The 13,107-nt window shown below is 40.1% G+C and overlaps 1 protein-coding gene across 1 annotated transcript in view; it reads left to right on the forward strand.

Annotated features, from left to right (window-relative positions):
* The window catches only part of IL1RAPL2 (interleukin 1 receptor accessory protein like 2), a gene marked incomplete at both ends in the record, with an annotated part of 1,033,390 nt that overhangs the window by 554,016 nt on the left and 466,267 nt on the right, over positions 1-13,107 (forward strand). The window contains one exon of the mRNA XM_079726932.1: positions 1,083-1,269. Within this exon, the coding sequence (XP_079583058.1) occupies positions 1,083-1,269 (187 nt within the window). The remainder of the gene's footprint in view (positions 1-1,082; positions 1,270-13,107) is intronic.

Here is a 13,107-nt window from a genome sequence, read left to right on the forward strand (position 1 = left end):
GGGTAGGGAAATGTCATGGGATATACACAGGGAAATGAAGGCAGAATTCAATTTCATAAATACCCTACTATTATGGGTTAGCCTATTAATGTCCAATTTCTAAAGCAGCTTTATGGTAAAATTCAATGTTGAAATTCCTTTATAATTCTAGTTTTATTTTTGTTGTTGTTTTGTTTTGCTTTGCGTTACGCGGGCCTCTCACTGCCGTGACCTCTCCCGTTGCGGAGCACAGGCTCTGGACGTGCAGGCTCAGCGGCCATAGCTCACAGGCCCAGCCGCTCAGCGGCATGTGGGATCCTCCCAGACCGGGGCACGAACCCGCGTCCCCTGCATCGGCAGGCAGACTCTCAACCACTGCACCACCAGGGAAGCCCCTATAATTCTAGTTTTGATGGGTAAAATTAATCCACTCTGCTAGGATTTGTTCTTTGTAGGAACCCAAATTTGACCCCTGACATATCTCAGTAAACACCTTAAAAAGCTATGTGAGTTAACGGGTATCTTCTCTATGTTGATCTGTTTTTATTTTTAATTTTTATTTTATATTGGAGTGTAGTTAAATAACAATGATGTACTAGTTACAGGTGCACAACAAAGTGATTCAGTTATACCCATACAAGTTGTTGATCTGTTTTTTGGTATGTATCCTATAAAAGAAAATGTTGGCTTAGAAACCAATGGCAAAATTAACAATCCTTCAAATACCTGTTAAGGGATTAGTCATAAGGGCAAACCAGAAATGGCTATAGCCCTAGTTATAGACTTTCTCATAAGTTTTTGCTATCAGATTGTCAACATAGCAATGTTTACCACTGGGAAAGAAGTCTGACTGTTTTTACATTTCAGAAGATGGGTACAGCTGCTCTATGTAGCTATCTCAAGGCCAGAGATGTCCACATTAGCATTTTGTTCCATATCTTCCTGTCAGTTGAAGTAGAAAATTTTTCTGTGTTGTTTCCATGTTGTTTCTGATTTCTAGTCAATGTCCTAAGTGGAAAAGTCAATATTCTTGAAATATACAGAGTCAAAACATAGGTGTATAGACCCAATAAAGCCGTTTTGCTATTTCTCTATTCCTACAGAAACTCGACATATTGCATGAAGGTGTCAATGTCCTTGACTGTTGCAGAGAATGAATCAGGTCTGTGCTACAATAGCAGGATCCGCTATTTGGAAAAATCTGAAGTCACTAAAAGAAAGGAGATATCCTGCCCAGACATGGATGACTTTTTAAAGTCCGATCAGGAGCCTGATGTTGTGTGGTACAAGGTAACTCAGCATGATGTCAAATGCATTTTTTTTACCCTAAGTCAATAGCTGGCTTGGGGAGATAAAAAGGGAGAGATTTTATTTTGAGTTTTTGGTATTAGACACTTCACTGAGAAGAATCAGCAGATCCACAGCTAAATAATTCAGAGCTATGATTCCTATATATTACTGGTTTTCATGTACTTCCATCAGCAGGTGTCAGAAGCAATCCCAGCTTCTCCAATGACTAAAAGTAAGGAAAATATCCCTTTACCCCAACTCATGAGAGCAAATGGGAGGAGTGAAGACTGAAATAACACATGAAAGAAATTATTTGAGGGACCTAGAAATATTATTCGCTGTTAGGAACAAAGGCCCATCTTTACAAGTAATGGTGCTTACAAAAAATAACACCGATTATCATGGTCTATATTGTGAGAAACACTGCAGTCAGTGCAGAGGAGAGAAATGGGCCCAGTGCAGGATGTGTGAACACTGGAAATAACATGTTTATCTGGAAATAAACCACACTCAAAGGTTGTACAGATGAGAGTTGAATGAAGGAACTGTTTACAGAGGTGTGGTTAGGGTTAAGGGAACCAAAAAGGGAAAAAGCTGTAAATTACCGCTCCTAGGTCTAGAGTGGCAAGGGGAAGGAGCTATATCTCTGGAACATGGCAAGAGCGGAGCAGGCCTGTCAAGAGCTGTAGCCTTAGAGGAGCATATTAACTGTGGAAAACAGAGAGAGAGTGGACAGGATGGAAACCCTAACCCCTCTTAACTCCCACCTTCTGGTTTCTTGCTAGTGTCTTCCCTCCCACCATGTGAGTTCAAACAGAATTCAGAGAGCAAAACCAGGGGGTAGAATCAATAGTCTTCAGCTTCTCTGGGCACAGAGTAGGTCAGACAAAGGCAGAGCATGGATCTAGGGCAAGAAGCAGAGAAATAAACATACAACCTTTCAACTATGATATTCTGGCTGCGAGCCTGGGGCACTGTGGTTCTAAAAGAGGACTGAGCACCCTCTGCCACCTCTGAGCCACACTGGTTGGCCCATGGTGACCATATATGACTATATATGGTGGCCAGAAGTGACCAAGGAGGTTTTCTGCACAGGTACTGTGCACATTATTGCAACCAAACACACATAAAAGGTAGGACAGGTTGTTTCTGTAATATCTGACAGACACTCAGTTTCCAGGAAAGCCTAAGCCCTAGCTCCTACAGTTGTCAGGTGCTTTTACATTTGGAAGTTCCTCTATCTTCATACCTGGGGGAACTCGACAAGAGACAGCAAGAGCATGTCCTGAACTAGAACCTCAAGTCTCTTTGTGAAGTGTCATCCTCCTTTTTTTCCTTAATATTCTGACAGATAAAAAGGAACATGATGTTCATTATGCATAAATATAGAATAACCATACTTAGTGGGATGCTTCATGCCATCATCAGCCTTTTTAGTATTTCTTTTTTTTTAAACTTTTTAAATTTTTTTTGGTCACGCTGCACGGCATGTGGGATCTTAGTTCCCTGACCAGGGATCAAACCCACACCCCCTGCAGTGGATGTACGGAGTCTTAACCACTAGACCACCAGGGAGGTCCTAGCCTTGTTAGTATTTCTTAATCACTTACTATGTGCCATTTGCTGTGCTAAGCTTTGTCTCTATATTATCTCACTTAAGTCTCAATGCAACTCTGTGTGGTGGGCGCTATTATCATCATTTAACAGAGGAAAAAACTTGAGTCTTACAGGAATGTAGAGACTTGTCCAAAGCTACTAAGCTAACAAAGCCTCATTTTATATTCAAGGCAGTGTGGTTCCAGAGTCCATTTTCTTAATCACTACCCTCTCCTGCAATAGGCCTGGAGCTAAACCCAGCCTCGATTGCAGGCACTTCTTTAAGATGAGTAAAAAGGTTTTATTTCAATTTTATAGTTCAGGAAGGGAGGTTGACTAGCTCAAGGGTTAGCAGCTAGGAGTAAAATCCAGGTCATCAGCTTTCTCTTACAGTGTTCATTCTATCTCATCTTTTTGTCTTTTCACTAAATTCTTTCTTCCCCTTTCTTCATATCTCTATACATCACCATAGTCATTGTATACCAAAGCAGTTTATTCCTTGGAGAAAGCTAACCCTCACTCTTTCTTAGAAATGGACCAATGATGGTGAAACAAAGGGCTTTTCCAGCTCTGCCTGGATAATAACATTTAATATTTGTATAACATTTTACAATTGATAAATAATAAGCATAATGATAGGTAATATTTATTAAGTACTTACTATATGCCAGACTCTATTTTAAGTGCTTTAGATGGACTAACTCAATTTCTAGTTTCTCAATCTCAATCTCTACTGTCTTATGTAGGTATTATTATTATCCCCATTTTACAAAAGACGTGACTGGAGACTCAGACAAGTTAAGTGACTCAACAAATGTCACACAGCTGTTTGTGACTTGCAGTTTGGCTCCTGGGCCCTTCCACTTAGCCATTACACTATACAAATGGATCAGGATAAAAAATTAAAACCAAAAGTTAAAGAGTCTCTGAAGCTCCCAAATGCATTTTTAACCCCACTTTTCACACATGGTTTTAAGTAAATCCTTGAAAAAATTTATTGACGTATTGGGAAAATGTTTCCTTTTTAGCCAATACTTCGATAATCTGCCTTGCTTGCTTTGTACTCTGTGCATTTCCTACCAGACTGAACATGAAGTGATTTTGCTCTGGCTACAACAATGAAAAGAGGAGGACACATTTGTCCAGAGTTAATTCTGGTGCATATCCAAAGTTAGAAATGTACAATGTATTATCTCCAGTGTTTTAACAGTGAAAAGTATGTGTTGCATGATCCTTTTCCCAGTCTTCTTTTCAAATATATGTAATCTTTAAACTTGTTTCTTTCCAACCATCCTGTTATGGCAGGCCTTTGAGGACTATTCTTCCATGCCTGCAGGTAATCACAGCTGAATAGGTAGGTAGAGGTGGCTCGTATGGCACTGGGGTGTGTTCATAAAGATGAATGAGTAAGCCTATCCTGGTTGTCCTTGGAATGTAAGAGATATGCATAAGGGGGCTGTAACTCCTCTATCTGAACTCTATTAGTTAGCAAAAGGAAGTGAGGAGAGGGGCTACACTTTCAGCACTTCCTCCTGACGCTATGTATGGGGCTTAAACATTAGAACAGAATATACAATTATGTCAATGCTTTTGGAAACATTTTTGAAATGAGAGATAAAGATTATTTTCTTTATTGAACTAAGAACACGAGAACAACCTCATTATTCACTGAGAACACTTGACACAGAGTGTAGAGTCCCTTTATCCCATTTCTAAACAAAAGAATTCCCTAACCTTAATAGGACATTAGCAATGAAAATACAAATGCGTTCCTTGGGGTAAAACACATATCTATGTCATTAGTTACCTCAGCTGATAAAAGGCTGATGTTAATGAAGTCAAGACTTCCAGTTTGAATCCTCCTTTTTCTTGCCACAATTATCTTAATTTCAGATGTTTGCCATTGGCTATAATGGAGTGGTTGAGGGCATTATGGATGGGTCGGTGCAAATTTATTCATTCAGTTAGTATATATATACTGGGTGCCTACTATGTGCATGTTGACTATATATATCTAATTCATTTTTAATAGCTGTATCATAGTTCATAGGCTAGATATAACCTTGCTTTATTCAACCATTTTTCAGATGGATATTCAATTTTTTCTAGTTTTATAAAAATAATCACAGTATTGCAGTAAACATCCTTGTAAACATACTTATATCCTTACATCCATGGTGTACAAGATAGGAATGATCTCTGTCAGTTCTATTATTCAGTATTGTTTTGGAGGTTCTAGCTGATGCCATAAGAAAATTAAATGAAATACACTATACAAACATTGGAAAAGAAGAGACAAAATAATCTTATTTTTCAGATTGTATAATTGTATACCAAGAAAACCCAAGAGATTAAACAACAACAAAAAAATAGAACTAAAGAAATAATTTGGTAAGGTAGCTTAATAAAAATATACAAACTATTCAATAATTTTTATTTTTGCCAGTAATAATCGGTTAGATATGTAAGGGAAAAAATGACATTATATCATTTACAACAATGAAAAACTATAAAACACTTAGGAATACATTTAACAAAGATGGGAGGAGACCTATATAAAAATATAATCTTATTGAAGGACACAAAATATAGTCTAAATTAATGGAGAGACAGAACATATTTCTGCATTGGAAGATCTCATAGAAAAAAAGACCAGTTATTCCCAATATTATATAAATAAGTAATCCAATTTGCTAAAATATGAATTTTTAGAAATTAGACAACATGATAAACATTATAACATTCATATGGGTGAATGAGTATATCAGCTTTGTAAATGAAATTTTGGAAAAAAGCATTAATGAGAGAGGACTTAGTCTAGCTGAGACTGAACTTACTGCAAAACAGTAGCGATTAAAATAGTAAGTTTAAGAAAGCATAAATAGATCAGTTAAATAGAATAGAGAATCCAGAAACAGATAAAGTATGTATATATGAGAATTTAGTATATGATAACATTTCATTTTAATTGGTTTGGAGGGGGGATAAGGGCTTATTAAAAATGATGTGCACATAATTGACAATTCACTTGCAAAAAAATACATATCTGACTCATACCATGTTTAAGAAAATTGCAGATGGATTGTGAGGAGTTAATTTCATCTCCTAAATAATAGTCTAGGAATGACCATTTCTTTTTTTTTTTATTTTTTTCACATCTTTATTGGAGTATAATTGCTTAACAATGGTCTGTTAGTTTCTGCTTTATAACAAAATGAATCAGTTATACATATACATATGTTCTCATATACCCTCCCTCTTGCGTCTCCCTCCCACCCTCCCTATCCCACCCCTCCAGGTGGTCACAAAGCACCGAGCTGATCTCCCTGTGCTATGCGGCTGCTTCCGACTAGCTATCTGCCTTACGTTTGGTAGTGTATATATGTCCATGCCTCTCTCTCGCTTTGTCACAGCTTACCCTTCCCCCGCTCCATATCCTCAAGTCCATTCTCTAGTAGGTCTGTGTCTTTATTCCTGTCTTACCCCTATATTCTTCAGGACATTCTTTTCTTCTTAAATTCCACATATATGTGTCACCATACAGTATTTGTCTTTCTCTTTCTGACTTACTTCACTCTGTATGAAAGACTCTAGGTCCATCCACCTCATTACAAATAGCTCAATTTCGTTTCTTTTTATGGCTGAGTAATATTCCATTGTATATATGTGCCACATCTTCTTTATCCATTGATCCGACGATGGACACTTAGGTTGTTTCCATCTCCGGGCTATTGTAAATAGGGCTGCTATGAACATTTTGGTACATGACTCTTTTTGAATTATGGTTTTCTCAGGGTATATGCCCAGTAGTGGGATTGCTGGGTCATATGGTAGTTCTATTTGTAGTTTTTTAGGGAACCTCCATACTGTTCTCCATAGTGGCTGTACCGATTCACATTCCCACCAGCAGTGCAAGAGTGTTCCCTTTTTTCCACACCCTCTCCAGCATTTATTGTTTCTAGATATTTTTTTTTTTTTTTTTTTTTTTGCGGTACGCGGGCCTCTCACTGTTGTGGCCTCTCCCGTTGCGGAGCACAGGCTCGGACGCGCAGGCTCAGCGGCCGTGGCTCACGGGCCCAGCCGCTCCGCGGCATGTGGGATCTTCCTGGACCGGGGCACAAACCCGTGTCCCCTGCATCGGCAGGCGGACTCTCCACCACTGCACCACCAGGGAAGCCCTATTTCTAGATTTTTTGATGATGGCCATTCTGGCTGGTGTGAGATGATATCTCATTGTAGTTTTGATTTGCATTTCTCTAATGATTAAAGAAATTGAGCATCCTTTCATGTGTTTGTTGGCAGTCTGTATATCTTCTGTGGAGAAATGTCTACTTAGGTCTTCTGCCCATTTTTGGATTGGGTTGTTTGTTTTTTTGTTATTGAGCTGCATGAGCTGCTTATAAATTTTGGAGATTAATCCTTTGTCAGTTGCTTCATTTGCAAATATTTTCTCCCATTCTAAGGGTTGTCTTTTGGTCTTGTTTACGGTTTCTTTTGCTGTGCAAAAGCTTTTAAGTTTCATTAGGTCCCATGTGTTTATTTTTGTCTTTATTTCCATTTCTCTAGGAGGTGGGTCAAAAAGGATCTTGCTGTGATTTATGTCATAGAGTGTTCTGCCTACGTTTTCCTCTAAGAGTTTGGTAGTTTCTGGCCTTACATTTAGGCCTTTAATCCATTTTGAGCTTTTTTTTGTGTATGGTGTTAGGGAGTGATCTAATCTCATACTTTTACATGTCCCTGTCCAGTTTTCCCAGCACCACTTATTGAAGAGGCTGTCCTTTCTCCACTGTACATTCCTGCCTCCTTTATCAAAGATAAGGTGACCATATGTGCGTGGGTTTATCTCTGGGCTTTCTATCCTGTTCCATTGATCTATCTTTCTGTTTTTGTGCCAGTACCATACTGTCTTGATTACTGTAGCTTTGTAGTATAGTCTGAAGTCAGGGAGCCTGATTCCTCCAGCTCCATTTTTCGTTCTCAAGATTGCTTTGGCTATTCGGGGTCTTTTGTGTTTCCATACAAATTGTGAAATTTTTTGTTCTAGTTCTGTGAAAAATGCCAGTGGTAGTTTGATAGGGATTGCATTGAATCTGTAGATTGCTTTGGGTAGTAGAGTCATTTTCACAATGTTGATTCTTCCAATCCAAGAACATGGTATATCTCTCCATCTATTTGTATCATCTTTAATTTATTTCATCAGTGTCTTATAATTTTCTGCACACAGGTCTTTTGTCTCCTTAGGTAGGTTTATTCCTAGATATTTTATTCTTTTTGTTGCAATGGTAAATGGAAGTGTTTTCTTGATTTCACTTTCAGATTTTCCAGCATTAGTATATAGGAATGCCAGAGATATCTGTGCATTAATTTTGTATCCAGCTACTTTACCGAATTCATTGATTAGCTCTAGTAGTTTTCTGGTAGCATCTTTAGGATTCTCTATGTATAGTATCATGTCATCTGCAAACAGTGACAGCTTTACTTCTTCTTTTCCGATTTGGATTCCTTTTATTTCCTTTTCTTCTCTGATTGCTGTGGCTAAAACTTCCAAAACTATGTTGAATAAGAGTGGTGAGAGTGGGCAGCCTTGTCTTGTTCCTGATCTTAGTGGAAATGGTTTCAGTTTTTCATCATTGAGGACGATGTTGGCTGTGGGATTGTCATATATGGCCTTTATTATATTGAGGAAAGTTCCCTCTATGCCTACTTTCTGCAGGGTTTTTATCATAAATAGGTGTTGAATTTTGTCGAAAGTTTTCTCTGCATCTATTGAGATGATCATATGTTTTTTCTCCTTCAATTTGTTAATATGGTGTATCACGTTGATTGATTTGCGTATATTGAAGAATCCTTGCATTCCTGGAATAAACCCCACTTGATCATGGTGTATGATCCTTTTAATGTGCTGTTGGATTCTGTTTGCTAGTATTTTGTTGAGGATTTTTGCATCTATGTTCATCAGTGATATTGGCCTGTAGTTTTCTTTCTTTGTGACATCTTTGTCTGGTTTTGGTATCAAGGTGATGGTGGCCTCGTAGAATGAGTTTGGGAGTGCTCCTCCCTCTGCTATATTTTGGAAGAGTTTGAGAAGGATAGATGTTAGCTCTTCTCCAAATGTTTGATAGAGTTCGCCTGTGAAGCCATCTGGTCCTGGGCTTTTGTTTGTTGGAAGATTTTTTATCACAGTTTCAATTTCAGTGCTTGTGATTGGTGTATTCATATTTTCTATTTCTTCCTGATTCAGTCTTGGCAGGTTGTGCATTTCTAAGAATTTGTCCATTTCTTCCAGGTTGTCCATTTTATTGGCATAGAGTTTCTTGTACTGATCTCTCATGATCTTTTGTATTTCTGCAGTGTCAGTTGTTACTTCTCATTTTTCATTTCTAATTCTATTGATTTGAGTCTTCTCCCTTTTTTTCTTGATGAGTCTGGCTAATGGTTTATCAATTTTGTTTATCTTCTCAAAGAACCAGCTTTTAGTTTTATTGATGTTTGCTATCGTTTCCTTCATTTCTTTTTCATTTATTTCTGATCGGATTTTTATGATTTCTTTCCTTCTGCTAACTTTGGGGTGTTTTTGTTCTTCTTTCTCTAATTGCTTTAGGTGCAAGGTTAGGTTGTTTATTCAAGAAGTTTCCTGTTTCTTAAGGTGGGATTGTATTGCTATAAACTTCCCTCTTAGAACTGCTTTTGCTGCATCCCATATGTTTTTGATCGTCGTGTCTCCATTGTCATTTGTTTCTAGGTATTTTTTTATTTCCCCTTTGATTTCTTCAGTGATCACTTCGTTATTAAGTAATGTATTGTTTAGCCTCCATGTGTTTGTATTTTTTCAGATCTTTTCCTGTAATTGATATCTAGTCTCATAGCATTGTGGTCGGAAAGGATACTTGATACAATTTCAATTTTCTTAAATTTACCAAGGCTTGATTTGTGACCCAAGATATGATCTATCCTGGAGAATGTTCCATGAGCACTTGAGAAAAATGTGTATTCTGTTGTTTTTGGATGGAATGTCCTATAAATATCAATTAAGTCCATCTTGTTTAATGTATCATTTAAAGCTTGTGTTTCCTTATTTATTTTCATTTTGGATGATCTGTCCATTGGTGAAAGTGGGGTGTTAAAGTCCCCTACTATGAGTGTGTTACTGTCGATTTCCCCTTTTATGGCTGTTAGTATTTGCTTTATGTATTGAGGTGCTCCTATGTTGGGTGCATAAATATTTACAATTGTTATATCTTCTTCTTGGATCAATCCCTTGATCATTACGTAGTGTCCTTCTTTGTCTCTTCTAATAGTCTTTATTTTAACGTCTATTTTTTCTTATATGAGACTTACTTTTTTTTTTTTATTAGTTTCTGCTTTATAACAAAGTGAACCAGTCATACATATACATCTGTTCCCACCTCCCCTCCCTCATGCATCTCCCTCCCTCCCACCCTCCCCATCCCACCCCTCCAGGCGGTCACAAAGCACCGAGCTGATCTCCCTGTGCTCTGCGGCTGCTTCCCACTATCTATCCACCCCACGTTTGGTAGTGTATATATGTCCATGCCTCCCTTTCCCTCCGTCACAGCCTACCCTTCCCCCTCCCCACATCCTCAAGTCCATTCCCAAGTAGGTCTGTGTCTTCATTCCCGCTTCACCCCTAGGTTCTTCATGACACTTTTTTTTTTTCCAGCTTTCTTTCGGTTTCCATTTGCATGGAATATCTTTTTCCATCCCCTTACTTTCAGTCTGTATGTTTCTCTAGGTCTGAAGTGGGTCTCTTGTAGACAGCATATATATGGGTCTTGTTTTTGTATCCATTCAGCCAATCTGTGTCTTTTGCTGGGAGCATTTATTCCATTTACATTTAAGGTAATTATCGATATGTATGTTCCTATTCCCATTTTGTTAATTGTTTTTGGTTCGTTGTTGTAGGTCTTTTCCTTCTGTTGCGTTTCTTGCCTAGAGAAGTTCCTTTAGCATTTGTTGTAAAGCTGGTTTGGTGGTGCTGAACTCTCTCAGCTTTTGCTTGTCTGTAAACGTTTTAATTTCTCCATCAAATCTGAATGAGATCCTTGCTGGGTAGAGTAATCTTGGTTGAAGGTTTCTCTCCTTCATCACTTTAAATATGTCCTGCCAGTCCCTTCTGGCTTGCAGAGTTTCTGCTGAAAGATCAGCTGTTAACCTTAGGGGATTCCCTTGTGTGTTATTTGTTGTTTTTCCCTTGCTGCTTTTAATATGTTTTCTTTGTATTTAATTTTTGACAGTTTGATTACTATGTGTCTTGGTGCATTTCTCCTTGGATTTATCCTGTATGGGACTCTCTGTGCCTCCTGGACTTGACTGACTATTTCCTTTCCCATATTAGGGAAGTTTTCAACTATAATCTCTTCAAATATTTTCTCAGTCCCTTTCTTTTTCTCTTCTTCTTCTGGAACCCCTATAACTCGAATGTTGGTGCGTTTAATGTTGTCCCAGAGGTCTCTGAGACTGTCCTCAGTTCTTTTCATTCTTTTTTCTTTCTTCTGCTCTGCAGTAGTTATTTCCACTATTTTGTCTTCCACGTCACTTATCCGTTCTTCTGCCTCAGTTATTCTGCTATTGATCCCATCTAGAGTATTTTTCATTTCATTTATTGTGTTTTTAATCATTGCTTGATTCATCTTTAGTTCTTCTAGGTCCTTGTTAACCGTTTCTTGCATTTTGTCTATTCTATTTCCAAGATTTTGGATCATCTTTACTATCATTATTCTGAATTCTTTTTCAGGTAGACTGCCTATTTCCTCTTCATTTGTTAGGTCTGATGGGTTTTTATCTTCCTCCTTCACCTGCTGTGTGTTTTTCTGTCTTCTCATTTTGCTTATCTTACTATGTTTGGGGTCTCCTTTTTGCAGGCTGCAGTTTCGTAGTTCCCTTTGTTTTTGGTGTCTGTCCCCAGTGGCTAAGGTTGGTTCAGTGAGTTGTGTAGGCTTCCTGGTTGAGGGGACTAGTGCCTGTGTTCTGGTGGGTGAGCCTGGATCTTGTCTTTCTGGTGGGCAGGTCCACGTCTGGTGGTGTGTTTTGGGGTGTCTGTGGACTTTTTATGATTTTAGGCAGCCTCTCTGCTAATGGGTGGCGTTGTGTTCCTGTCTTGCTAGTTGTTTGGCATAAGGTGTCTAGCACTGTAGCTTGCTGGTCCTTGAGTGAAGCTGGGTGCTGGTGTTGAGATGGAGATCTCTGGAAGGTTTTTGCCATTTAATATTATGTGGAGCTGGGAGGTCTCTTGTGGACCAGTGTCCTGAAGTTGGCTCTCCCACCTCAGAGGCACAGCACTGACTCCTGGCTGCAGTGCCAAGAATCTTTCATCCACACGGCTCCTCAATTTGGGATGATTCTTTGTCTATTCTTGTATTCCACAGATGCAGTGTACATCAAGTTGATTGTGGTGCTTTAATCTGCTGCTTCTGAGGCTGCTGGGAGAGGTTTCCCTTTCTCTTCTTTGTTCTCACAGCTCCCGGGTCTCAGCTTTGGATTTGGCCCCGCCTCTCCGTTTAGGTCGCTGGAGGGCGTCTGTTCTTCCGCTCAGACAGGAAAGGGTTAAAGGAGCAGCCGCTTCAGCGACTCTGGCTCACTCAGGCTACGGGGAAGGGAGGGGCACATAGGCGGGGCGAGCCTGCAGCGGCAGAGGCCGGTGTGACGTTGCACCAGCTCGAGGCGCGCTGTGCGTTCTCCCAGGGACGCCATCCCTGGATCCCGGGATGCCGGCGGTGACGGGCTGCACAGGCTCCCCGGAAGGGGGGCGTGGACAGTGACTTGCGCTCGCACACAGGCCTCGTGGCGGCGGCAGCAGCCCCAGCGTCTCACGCCCGTCTCTGGGGTCCGCGCTTTCAGCCGTGGCTCACGGCTGTCTCTGGAGCTCCTTCAAGCAGCGCTCTTAATCCCCTCTCCTCACGCACCAGGAAACAAGGAAGGAAGAAAAAGTCTCTTGCGTCTTTGGCAGGTCCAGAGTTTTTCCCGGACTCCCTCCCGGCTAGCTGTGGCTCATTAGCCCCTTCAGGCTGTGTTCACGCTGCCAGCCCCAGTCTTCTCCCTGTGCTCCGACTGAAGCCCGAGCCTCAGCTCCCAGCGCCGCCTGCCCCGGCAGGCGAGCAGAGAAGCCTCTCGGGCTGGTGAGTGCCGGTTGGCGCCGATCCTCTGTGCGGGAATCTCTCCGCTTTGCTCTACCCAGGTACGTGGGGAGTTTCTTGCCTTTTGGGAGGTCTGAGGTCTTCTGCC

Source organism: Hyperoodon ampullatus, assembly GCF_949752795.1.
Source record: "Hyperoodon ampullatus genome assembly, chromosome: X".
In the NCBI taxonomy this organism is placed as follows: domain Eukaryota; kingdom Metazoa; phylum Chordata; class Mammalia; order Artiodactyla; family Ziphiidae; genus Hyperoodon; species Hyperoodon ampullatus.